The 13,667-nt window shown below is 43.4% G+C and overlaps 1 protein-coding gene across 1 annotated transcript in view; it reads left to right on the forward strand.

The window, feature by feature from the left end:
* phf24 (PHD finger protein 24) overlaps positions 1 to 5,388 on the forward strand; it is a 90,701-nt gene extending 85,313 nt beyond the window's left edge. The window contains exons 8-9 of the mRNA XM_063211245.1: positions 2,539 to 2,613; positions 5,292 to 5,388. Of these exons, the coding sequence (XP_063067315.1) occupies positions 2,539 to 2,613; positions 5,292 to 5,388 (172 nt within the window). The remainder of the gene's footprint in view (positions 1 to 2,538; positions 2,614 to 5,291) is intronic.
* Positions 5,389 to 13,667: the final 8,279 nt, after the last annotated feature.

Below are 13,667 nucleotides of genomic sequence, written 5' to 3' on the forward strand. Positions count from 1 at the left end.
GGAGTCAATGGCAATGGAATACATGTCACCATGGAGATTTTCTAAACTTTTCTGCTAGCACTACATGGTTCCCACGAGATTAATGCTAAACTAATATAACACTGACCTTCTTTAAATCCACTACCAACATAAGTTGCCTAATCTTGTTATCTACGTAGCTGCTCCCAAATCAAAATAGTTTCAGTGTGTGTGTATGTGCGTGAGTGTGCATGATGAATGTGAAAGGTATTGTAATGAATGAGAAGCTGAGCAGCAAGCAGCCCTGATTAGGGGCCAAGCAGCGAAGCTGGCGAAGGCCCCTATAGAGTTAGTAGGTTTTCTTCATTATTATTATTATTATTATTATTCTCTAGTCACCATTCCTATCCCTCTGCAAGTCTATGGCAGCCCATAGAACCGTAGGCAGGAAAATGCTGTAAATTGGCACACACATTCGGGGCAGTCTCAGCATTACCCACAGCAATTTATAGGACCCCAGCCCCAACGCTCTAGCGCCACCAGCAGGTCAAAGTTGCAGGTACATTTCTGCTTGTAACTTTTGAACCGCTGGGCCAATTTTCATTAACTTGGTATCCCTGGAATCCTTGAGTCAAGACGAATCCAACGCACCATATGACGTCATTTTCCGCCAGGATAGTTTTCCCGCCATTTTGAATTTTGTAAAATTCAATAAAAATGCTATTTTTCCCGCAATTTTTGACCAATTCGCCCGAAACTTGGTATATAGTATCTTTGGACTGAGCTACACATGGGGTCTTCAGGAATATTGGATATCTTTTATCGTTTAGCCGTGACAGCCAATCAAAATTGTCGTAAACGTGGCGAAACAGGAAGTGAGGTCATATCTCAGCAACCGTTTGTCGAATCAGGCTGGGATTTTGTACACACATAGTAGTCCATCCCATGACCTGCCACAAAAAAAATCAGATCCCCAGCTCAAACTCTGTAGCGCCACCAGCAGGTCAAAATTTTAGCTACATTTTTGCCTGTAGCTTTTGAACCGTACTCCCAATTTTCAAAATATTGGTACACAGGTCATCTTCACACTATGCTGCACCCAGGTATGGATTTTCGTAACAATTGGAAAAACTATCAGCTCTCAGGAGCCATTCAAAATTGTGGAAAGAATGGAGGGATTTTTCTCATCTCTCTGTCCCCTTTGCCCATGGCACCTGCGCACGTTCACTGACACCATTCTCGGCAGGGGGTCTCTGGACACACCGAGAGCTTAGGTGTGTGCGTAGTCTGCTATTGCTCTAGTGTCAACCAAAGCCCCACTGCCCCAGCCCCTGCACATACCCCCCCCACCCCCAACCCACACACACAGACAGAGGGAGAGGGAGAGGGAGGGGGAGAGGGAGAGAGAGGGAAGGAGGGAGGGAGAGAGAGAGAGAGAGAGAGAGAGAGAGAGAGAGAGAGAGAGAGAGAGAGAGAGACCATTGTTGTTCTCTCGGTTCCTCTGTCTCTCACACACACACACACACATACACACACACACACACACACACACACACACATTACTTCTATGTACACCAATTCCTCAGACCAGTCTCTCAAAAGGCTGGCCAACATTACATTGCAGCCTATAGGATTCTTATGTTTAGGATTTCAAGGACATATCTATTTTCAGTAGGCTCCCGATTCTTTTCCATAATATTGTATGTCATATAAACAATTTTACTAAATAGAATGATCACAGAGGTTTATCATTGCCGTCCAAAAAGCAAGCCTCTGAAGTATAGAAATTACTTGCTGATATTTTATAGACTAATTTGAGAGGGAATGGAAATGTGTTACTCAATATAAATCAAGGGCAGCACAGGCCCTGCCATGGCCAACCGGTAGGGCACTCGTCTATCATGCGGCTGACCCGGGTTTGATTCCCAGCCCAGGTCCTTTGCCGACCCTCCCCGTCTCTCTCCCCATTTTCCCCTCCAAGTAATGCACCCCAACATCGGCGAGATTTGGGCCAAAGGGGGCGCTGCAGTTCCTTCTGTTGCCGTGGCAACTTTGGCAAGTTTACTGCTTGGCCCCGCATTGCTGCTTGCAGCTATATTTTGATTTGAATTCATTAGCGTTTCATTTTGAAGTTTAAGTGCAGGTTACTAAGCAATCTCTCTCACTCTGTCTCGCTGTCTGTCTCTGTCTCCATCTCCGCCTCTCTCTACCTGTGTGTCTGTCTCTCTCTTTCTCCCTGTCTCTCTCTCTCTCTCTCTCTCTCTCTCTCTCTCTCTCTCTCTCTCTCTCTCTCACTCTCTCCCTCATCCTCAAGAGATAAAGACTGTTGTTCATACTTCAGATACCCTATTCAACCAGAAGTGTGTGTGGTTATGTGTGTATACATCTTTGTAGGCCTATGTTGCATGTGTGTGTGCGTGTGCGTGTGCGTGTGTGTGTGTGTGTGTGTGTGTGTGTGTGTGTGTGTGTGCGTGTGCGTGTGCGTGCGCGCGCGGGTGTGTATGTGTGTGGCTGTGCATCTGTGTCTGTGTCTGTATTTGTATTTGTGCGTGAAAGTCTTCTGTGTGTATCTTTCCACAGCATCAGCCACGTGGGCCCTATATCAGAAAACAGCCCAGTCAGCTCCAGCAGCGAGAGGAGCAAGGATGACAACAGGTATGCCTACTCTGGTATCTTACTGCAGGTGTGTGTGTGTGTGTCTGTGTGTGTGTGTGTGTGTGTGTGTGTGTGTGTGTGTGTGTGTGTGTGTGTGTGTGTGTGCGCGCGCGTGTGTGCGCGCGCATGTGTGTGTGTGTGTCTGTGTGCGTGTGTGTGTGTGTGTGTGTGTGTGTACTGGAAGTTTGCATGTTTTTGGCAATAACTCATCTGCGAGGTGTTTATTTGAATGGCTGTAAATTACAGTCTACAACTTATTGTGCAGGTCTTGGTCTCCAGGATATGTGTGTTTGTACCCGCATGTGTGTACTTTGTACAAACGTATGTGTGTGTGTTCAAGTGTGTGTTTACTGTGTGTTTGTGTCATACTGCATGTTATTTTTTTCTCATTCCTGGGTACAGCGTCTCCCTACATCTCTCAACTGCCTTGAAGTGCTATAAAGCCTTTTTGGGACATTTTCAAAATATTTTTTGATTAGTCCTAAATGCCCTTTTATGCAGTGTAATACAATGCCATTTTTGTAGTTAACTTGTACAGTAACATGTACCCAAAGGTTTTCTTAGTAGAGTAAGATGATTCCGACTCCGCCCACCCAATGCAAAAGAGTGTGCGGTCAAGTTCTGTCTCCTAAGAGGGCGTTGTCCCCTCCTTCTTGTCTTTCTGTGGCATTTGGTGACGACTTGCATGAGATGTGCCCTACCGCCATCTCCAGTGCCAAGGGAGCTCCATTTATTCTCAAGCAAAGGTCCTCCAAAGGTCTCCTAACCGCAGGTCTCCGAAACTAAAGGGTCGTTCACATGACATTAGGGCTGTCCAAGACCAAGGATTTTGTTGGTCGACCAAAGGTCGTCATTTACTCTTTAACTTTTTTTTTTTTTTTTTTTAAACATCCCATTTCGAGATAGCCCCAGATAGCCCTACTAGGTATGATATAATGATTCTTCGAAGTTCGAATTCACATAGTTTTAGCCTATGAAACACAAATAAAAAATGAAAAAAAAAATAATATTCGGTGATGGAAACAAGCTGCGCATGGTAGAGATGCCACTCGCTGCCTGAAAGCAGAAGTGTAGCCCAACTGGAGGGCAGAATCAATATCCCTCCGTTGTCTGTCATACCTTTAATCTATTTGGACATTTGTTGCAGCGTTACTGTATAGTTGTTCACTGGAATGTCCATCAAGCACTTAGTGTCTGTTTATGGTCTTAAATGATACGCAGCGTTTCCCCTTTTAAATGACCCACGCTGGTTTTGTTTATCGCTGGACTGGAGTCTTGACAAGAGTTGCCGTTCAGGGCAGCAAACAGAATTCTAGTAAGCTGTCGGTGAATGACTCAGGGTTACAACGTAGGCTACACACACCCCAACAAATGTTCATATCTGGTGGTGGTTCTTTGGATGTTGGCCAGCACGGAGTAAAATTGTACAGCCAAGTGATAAAGCAAAGTGGTATGGAAGCTAACGAAGTGCGAGTTAGCACCATGACGTTGCAACATAGCATTTTGGAGCTTCCGATTATGCGCCGACACGTCTTCACTCTTCACACTTTTTACATTTACTTTTTACCGTCTGCAATAAACGGATAATTATGCGAGACGAGACCGATGCAGGCCAATGGAATGAACGAGTCGAGTGAGGTATTGTAGCAAACTGTGCCGCTCGGTAGAACTAGACCTGTGTATGGGTGCGTGTGTATGAGAGAGGGAGGGAGGGAGGGAGTGGTGAACTTACATAATTAAACGCACCTGTCGCTCGAATTCGCGTGGTTCTTCTCGCCCGACGTTAGTGACCATTGGCTGACAAGCAATCTGTATCCTTTTCAAAAAGGATCCCATGTTTTAGAGCTCCTTCCAGACATGGCCAAAATAACTTGAAGCCTTCTATCCTTGTCAAACAAATCAACAACTCGTCTTCCTTTGTCACGTCCTTCAAGTTAAGAGTAACGAAAGCGCTTAGACGAAACGCTGTTTTTTTTTTTTTTTTTTTCTCCGCTGCGACCAATCGACCAATGAGATTCGGTCGACTAGATTTTTTTTTGGTCGACCAACGATTAGTCTATTATTTGCGGACAGCCCTACATGACATTCAGTTGAAGGTGAAGATTGTGCACATAAGGCGAAAGACCAAGGCTGACTGTAGTTTCGGAGAGAGTGACCCGCACAATTCTTTTTGTTTTCTTTTATTATTTCATGGCTGGATTACGTTGCGACTTCAGCAGTCAACAGTCAGTTCAACAGTGCTCTCTGAAGAATCTCATGAAGACTGTTGAAGTTTAAACGTAATCCAGCCATGAAATAATAAAAGAAAACAAAAATGATTTTAAGTGTGCGGACCTCTCTCTCCGAAACTACTCGTTCACATGACATCACATTGATCCAGGAAATGCAAGTGCTTGAATCATCTCTACTCTATCTACTCTACTCTACTCTACTCTACTCTACTCTACTCTACTCTACTCTACTCTACTCTACTCTACTCTACTCTACTCTACTCTATCTACTCTACTCTATCTACTCTATCTACTCTACTCTACTCTACTCTACTCTACTCTACTCTACTCTACTCTACTCTACTCTACTCTACTCTACTCTACTCTCTTTGCTCTATCTCCACAGGGCTGTGAGCTGGGACGCCTTCCTGCTAGCTTGTAACATGTGTACTGTATCTTCCTCCACAGGGCTGTGAGCTGGGACGCCTTCCTGCGCGAGAGCGCCCTCTACATCCTGGCCGCCCGCCCCAACAGCGCCGCCATGCACATCCGCCTGCCCCTGTGACTCCGCCCCCCTGCCCACACACACCGGGGCTCCTCCCCCCACTACCACCACCGGGGCCCACAACACACCAGGGCCCCGCGCGCACACCACGACAGACAGACAGACAGACAGGGGGACACAACACTACAAGAGGGTGAGGGGGTGAGACAGGTTCAAATGGAAAAATGGGAGGGGTTTGAGGGGTGAGACATGATAGGTTAAAATTGAAAAATGGGAGGGGTTTGATGGGTGAGACAGGTTTAAATGGGAGGGGTTTGAGAGTTGCGACAGGTGATAGGTTAAAAAAGGTTAAAAGGGGAGTGGTTTGTGGGGCGAGACATTGGGTAATAGTTGTCAGGTGAAAAAGGAAAATGTTACAGGGGCTCTTTGAGAAGAGGAGAGGAGAGAAAGATGGTATTTCATAGTTAAAATGTCTGGAAGAAAGAGTAAGAGAGAAAGAGAGATGCCACAATGGAGAGAGTTAAAAACAAGCCATCAATGAAATCCCTTTATGCCACCAGAGATATTACACACACACACACACACACACACACACACACACACACACACACACACACACACACACACACACACACACACACACACACACACACACACACACACACACACACACACACACACACACACACACACACACTGAAGCACTCCCCGCACACCATGGCAAAGCTGGAAAAGCTGGAGAAGAAAAGATTTACTAAGCGGCTTAGAGCAACACAGTGCTACAGTGAGATGTGCTGAGGGGAGCTTTGATAGGGAGCCGTGAAGAGTACTGCCATCACTCACACAGCTGATCGATACGAGGAGCTGGAGGGAGATGGGAGGGGGGGGGGAGTGTGTGGATGGCGTGGATGGTTTATTTTAGTTGCCATATTTCTTCCTAAAATGGGCAGTGTGTAGTGTGTGTGTACGTGATTGTGTGTACGTGCTTGTGTGTGTGAGAGAGAGAAAGACAGACAGACAGAGAGAATGTGCGTGAGTGCGTGCGTGCGTGCGAGTCACTTCTTCGCCTACACAAACACAAGCTAGGAGGAATTACAGCTCACCCAAATGGTTCTTTTTAACTGGCTGCTATGATCACCTCCCACCCACCAGCATCATGGTGGGCCTGTCACAGATCCCCTGCTGACGTTTCTACAGTAACCAAGCTTTTCTGCATATAATGATAAACACACAGTTACATAGAAATATAATATATTACAATACAATAATATTAAACATTCTAAAAAGAGAGATATCGAAATTATATATTGCTACATATTGAACATTGTATTTATTCATGTAGCCTAAAAAGCGAGCCTATGGTTTATCCCTATTCTTGACTCGGTAATGGGCCGGTTTGAACTGGTTTTGAAATGGTGGTATTGCCCAGAACCAGCTATGGATACTGTAAGTAATAGAAAAGCACTGAAATTATTGCATTTATTTAGGGGCAAAGCATGCTACACAGACCAAATGTCTCTGCCTATACGCCATCTTCAACATCTTCTGTGTGTTATGTTATCCCCCTAAATAAATACAAGAATTGTAGTCAAGAATGCATCATTTTTACCCATTTAAGCCTAAGGCACTTGCAAAAATGCCTGCTGAATGCCTAAGCCATTTTTGGGAAAAAGGTGCCCTCAACCTATAAAAGACAAAATATCTCAGCCTACGAAGCCCATAAAAACATGAAATGAGTTGCATTTAAAAGCTAGGGCCCTCACCTTGAATTAGAATGTGTTCATTTAGCTCTAACATACCCACATTTCTAATAAAAAAGCTAAAATCTCAAGAGCCTGAATGCAGCGTCTGTGTTGCTCCAGATGCCAAGGCCAATGCAGCGTATACACAGCATCAGGCTTAAATGGGTTAAAACATTGCCCAGAAGCACTTCATATCTAATACGAATGTCTTTTCCCTCATCTAGTCCAAACTTATTCATTCCCAAAATGGATTCCATCTGACCTTGATGTGGACCTGTCCTGTCCTGGTTATAACTCACGTCTGGCCTGAATGCTGGCCTGGATTTATAGCTTCATCTGGTCTAAATTTGATTCTGCTTTTGGTCCATCTCAGATCTCAGCGCTGTAGATTGATGCGATGCTTTTGATTGGGTTGTAATAAAGCACCCCAGAGTTCTGTTCTCCCTACTGGCCCCGATCCAAATCTAGGTCACTCCATGCATACATAGTCAGATGTTGTTGGCGCCCGTTTATTTTTTTTCCCACAAGTCAACATGCACTGATTGTTGGAGTATACAATAGAGAGAGAGAGACGGGTGTGTCTGAAGGGCTTGAACACAGCCATGGAAGCGTATCGTCTGACACAGTCCAGCACTACATAGCCTCTTGGTACCAACGTTATGCTTGTGTGGAGCGCTTTGGTATTTGCTTAAAAAAAAACATTACAACATTTTTTATATGGCAGCCTTTCTGTACAAATTTATTACAACTTTGTCATGTCATTGTAGTTCCCGCAAACTTAAAATGGAGGCTGTGTATCGAGATCTCACAGAAATCCAGGATCGGGAGGCTAGCAGTGACGTCTAGATGGTTGTCTAAAATGCACACAGTATTTGTGTACAGTAGCATCACATCACTTCAATCACTGCAACCCCCCTGTTTACATGGAAACAGATAAGGATAGGATGACCAGTACTAGAAAGGACTGTTCACCAAAGGCTGCTTCCAAGGCTTTCAGACACATCATCTCCCTTTTGTGAATGTGTTTCTAGAAATTGTGCTTTTTTGGGGTTAATTGTTTTTTTTCCGTTTTTTTGCGCAAGGGTACTTTAAGGAATTCAAGGGACATGCCTAACAGCTAGCCCTCTTCCCCATGAAGAAAATAAAAAAGCTGTGTTTCCCAACCATTTTTTCTAGCACAGCCCCTAAGCCTTTTTTTCATACACGAGTACCCCCTATCTTTATCCTTTATCCCAATCCCATTTTCCCACTTACGTTCTCCCTGCAGTGTGCTCACACACACCCATGGTTGGGAATTACTGCTCTTAAGGACACTAAAATCAAGACCATAATAACTTAACGCTAGTCACCAGAAAGCGGTGATCAGCCAAATGATGCCATCCCAGTTGATAATAATTACAATGCCATGTTAGTAGATGTACAGTTCCTATAGAGCCATGTCATGTAATGTTTTGTTTTTGCTGACATTGTGCACGATGATCACCTCTGGTAGCACATGTACTGTATACATTGTGGGGCGTGGGGAGGAGGGATAGAGGATGGAGATTGTGACGTGAAAATAAATCAACTCTGAAAATAAACGCATGTCATTAACCTGCCGTATGGACTCTCTGTGTGTCTCTGGGGGGGATGTGTGTGTGTGTGTGTGTGTGTGTGTGTGTGTGTGTGTGTGTGTGTGTGTGTGTGTGTGTGTGTGTGTGTATGTGTGTGTGTGTGTGTGTGCGTGCGTGCAGGGAAGCCGACAGGGTGGGACAAAGGGGTCCGTTGTCCAGGCCAAGGGAGATGGGGGGCCCCAGAGTTGTGTCCCCATTATATTGTATGTATTGGGTGAGGGGCCCTTTCAGATGACTTTGTCCTGGGCCCGGTCAAAGCTGTCACCGGCCCTGTGTGTGTGTGTGTGTGTGTGTGTCTGGGGGGATGTCACACAAGATGTCACCGCCATTCCTTGCAGCACTGTCATTGTGTGTGTGTGTGTGTGTGTGTGTGTGCGCGTGCGTGCGTGTGTGTTGGTTTGTTTGCGCATGTGTTGTAGGATTAATCTCCTTAGGGTGGGCACAGAAACAACGGTGGAAGATAAGGTGGAATTGGTTTCTGTTTTGTGTCACCGCTTGCACACTTCCACGCATGCACGCACACACACACACACACACACACACACACACACACACACACACACACACACACACACACACACACACACACACACACACACACACACACACACACACACACACACACACACACACACACACACACACACACACACACACACACACACACACACAGCCCATATGGAGAGCACCTGTGTAATGAGATGAGCCATGTGGCAGAGTGCTGAAGGCAACGACTGAAACTTGGGGCAGCTGTGGTGTAATCAGAGATTCTTTAAGTATATAGAGATATGCCAATGTAATAGGTTTCTATGGGCACCTAACATGACCAGGTTCCGGTCTGCCTAAAGGGGCGTGTCATAATGCTCATAGAATTGAATAGAACAGTCCTTAGGTCTGCCTAGGTCTGCCTAAAGGGGGATTTCCCCCCCTCCCCCTTGCAATAATAGAACCCGGAAACAATGGGCCAATGGAACCTCTCTCTCTCTACTCTCTCTGGTGTAATGGGTAGGGATTCGGGCTGTAGATCACAGGGTTACAGGTTCAATCCCCACCCTTACCAATCCCAGGTTCCTCCCTCCTTGGCTGAAGTGCCCGTCCCCACAGTGCGCCAGGGACTGTAACCAATACCCTGTAGTTTCTGAAAGTCTCTTTGGATACAAGCGTCAGCTAAGTGTAATTTAATGTAATGTAACTCATCTACAGCAGATGTAACACACACACACACACACACACACACAGTGGGAGGGACAGAGTTCACTCACATCAATCACCCACAGGCAGCAGCATGATTTACATCAAGTTATTGAATCAAATTACTGTGCATGTAATATCAAGGCATCAGTAGATCTACACAAGCATGCGCATGTGCATTGAAAAACAGTGTGTGTATGTTTCAGTGAGTGTGTGTGTGTGTTTCTGTGTCTGTCTGTCTGTCTGTGTCTGCGTTTCAGAGGGTTTGTTTGTCAGTGTGTGTGTGTGTGTGTGTGTGTGTGTGTGTGTGTGTGTGTGTGTGTGTGTGTGTGTGTGTGTGTGTGTGTGTGTGTGTGTGTGTGTGTGTGTGTGTGTGTGTGTGTGTGTGTGCGTGCGCGTTTCAATGTGCCTGTGTGTGTGTGTGTGTGTGTGTGTGTGTGTGTGTGTGTGTGTGTGTGTGTGTGTGTGTGTGTGTGTGTGTGTGTAGGTTTCAATGTGCCTGTGGGTGTGTGTGTGTGGGGGGGGGGTGTTTCAGTGTGTGTGTGTGTGTGTTTCAGTGTGTTTCAGTGTGTTTCAGTGTGTGTGTTTCAAGCAGGGCACAGCTGGTGTGTGGTCATCAGTCTCGGACAGGAGCCCTGAGGGCCCGCAGCCCAGCCGTCATGGCTGACATTTTTCAGGAAATATCAGCGTGCCACTTCCCAGCAGAATTGCACTGGACGCAGTCAAATGGACACACAGCACATTTCAAACCAGAGAGAAACCCCTCAAATAAATGCGCTCACAGTGCACAAAAATTGTCACCTTCAAAGGGATATATCCTCACCTAAATATCTGACACGCTTCAAAGCTATCAAAATCACTAGTGCCATATGATACGGTATTTATTTATTTATTTTCAGTTTTACGAAATCAACACTTGACTACAATTTGTTATCAGAAGACTTGGCTAAACACTTGGATAGACACTATTGCTGTATTGCATATAAAGATTAGAGGATCTTTGACATTGGGAATTAAACAAAGTTGTGTTTACCCTTTACATTTTTAAAACATGTCTTCGCAAATATTTCCTGCTCATTTTTTTAATGCGGAGGATTTCCAGATTGTAGGCTAGCAATATGACACCTCGGCATGGATGTTTTTCTGTTATATATTTTTTTTAATGTCAAAATGTAGTTGACAGTCTCAACATGTTTAAAAGATCCAAGACCTTTATTAAGTTGAGTAAAAGCTTCACTCATTACCAGGCTTACTGTTCGGGTATTTAGCAGATGCCTTTAAAATAATGTACTTAGGCTATTTTGAAAAGACAAAACCAACGCAGAACATGCAATAATAGCACTGATTCTTGAGAAAGTGGCTAAAACAGGTTGTAATCTTGAAAGAAAAAAACTAAATGAATTACAAAATAATATGGTATATCCTCGTAGACAAAGGTCTTGGCTTTTCAGAAATGCACAAGGCCAATCTCCCCATTTTGATTTTTTTTCAGAAATCAGGTTTTTCTCCGATCATACTTTGTTTTTTGTCAACACAGACAGACACAATTAAAAGCAATAAAAAGTGTATTGATTTGGTTGCATATGTATCTGGAGTTTTTAAGTGATTGTGTGTGTTTTTTGGTTCACACATACGCCTTTAAATGTTGAAAATTCACTTTCATTCTATTTTAATACAGCTTCATGTGTTCTAGTTTAAAAATATGTGCTGTCAGACAGTGCTTACTTAATGCCTAAATTGATCAAACAATTTTTTGTAATTTCACAAATATTCGTGTAGGCTTAAATTGGTTTGATAATTTAACAACTCCAAAGGAAAATTTTGTAAGCACATTCATTTAAAATGTCCAAAACTCCTTCTTACGGTGGTGACTTAAGAACTGACGGTGGTGACAGTAATCTGAAGGTGGTGAAAGTGACCTAATTATTACCTACATTTAGCAAAATAAATAGCCCTCTCAAGTCAATGACATCTAGCATAAACACTTTATTTTTGTGTGTGCACAGTATGTTTGTGCATGTGTTTTTTTCTTCATTTGTTACATACTCTAGGAAGTAGGCCTAGATTATTGAAAATGTGGCATAAACAGGTTTTAAGTTGTTCAAATCCAAAATATAGAGGTGTATTATCATAGATGAAGGTCTTGGCTGTGCAGTGAATGTGTTGGCCAAGCTCCTCATGTTTTACATTTTTCATATAATGGGCTCTTTCTTGGTTTTGTCACCAGCGTCAGGCAGAATTAGAAGTAAAACAAATAGGTTTACTGTATTTAAGTGAATTACTTTTACAATTCAACATAATTGTAGATACTTATTGGAAGCATATTCTTAAAACTTGTCAAAAACATGTAAAACACATGCTTTTTTGTGAACTACATCAGATGTCACCACCGTCAGGTTTTGTGACAAAAAAAACCCCTTCAAATGCACCTCAGTGGAGGCTGGAGTATAAGTTTGGGTCACAGTTATTACTAACATGTCTGGTAATGTTTCGTTAACCAGCCCAATTTTGTAAAATATGGAACAAAATGATGAGCGGAACAAAATCTGACGGTGGTGACATCTGACGGTGTGAGACAAAAAAACACTCTTTTACATATTATGCATTTTTTGCTCACATTAGCCACTTCGTTTTCGCTCTGTTTCTTAGGGGCTTCATGCCGCTTCTGAAAAAGTATATATAATTAACATTAATGTAACATAATACTTTTAAAACCCTCGACGGTGTTGACAGTTTATGGTTGGGACAGTACCAGTGTCCAAACAAATTAACAAATTGAGGAGAAATTAGTACACTTACAGGAGCTTCAGTGATGGTGAAGTATTCAGTAGAGCTAAAGGTTTGAAAAGGGGTCCTAAGTCATGACACTGACCTTGTGCATACCTGATTTTATTGTCTTTTTAAAAAAATCTGACGGTGGTGACTAATATGCTGGACACACTTTGAGCAATCAGAAAATAGTAGTAAATATTGCTTTACACGCACTATGTGCATATCTGCAGAACCACTTCAATATGGACTTTCACATCATGGTGATATTATTCAATAATATCAGTGATTTTTACATTTTAAGTCAATTGAAATGATGATGTATGTCCTTGGGACAGCTGTGGGCAGGTTTATAGCCATGAAAAGTAATAAAATTACACTTAAATATTTCAAACGACTGTACATTTGTGTAACAGACCCCTGGGTCTTTACCTGGATTCATTTTGTTCATGAAAATGTAGTTTATTTTCAACAGAATTGATGTACAAACCACAACAAAAAGTAAAATCTTGTCCAACCAATGACGCGAAAGCAAGATTGAATATGCCGTGAATGGGGGAGAATAGGGGTGGGCGATATAACGATATTAAATCGTGAATCGTAATATTGAGTACAAGATCATCTCGAATCTGGCAAGGTGGAGAAATCGTATAGAAATATATATAAAAATATATACAAATACATGGGTTCTCAGCAGGGCTCTAAATTAACACACGCCAACACGCCAAATGCGGGTGAAATGTCATTTTGGCTGGTAGAAAAAATCATCCACTAGCCAAATTGGCCGGTAGTGCGCGCCCCACTGAACGTTAAACAGCAGACCTGTGTTAAACACATCTGTGTTAAACACATATCTGTGGCTGCCGTCTGATGAACGTTAAAACGGCGCCTACATTACCCATGAACATTAGGCCTACCATCATGATGTAGCCCACGCCCATTCACCGATCACAACAACGCAGCCTCACATCCATTGTCGTGTTTGATGCCCGCGCTGGAACTAGTGTTGATAAAAATATTTTCA

The sequence above is a fragment of the Engraulis encrasicolus genome, chromosome 11 (genome assembly GCF_034702125.1).
Source record: "Engraulis encrasicolus isolate BLACKSEA-1 chromosome 11, IST_EnEncr_1.0, whole genome shotgun sequence".
In the NCBI taxonomy this organism is placed as follows: Eukaryota; Metazoa; Chordata; class Actinopteri; order Clupeiformes; family Engraulidae; genus Engraulis; species Engraulis encrasicolus.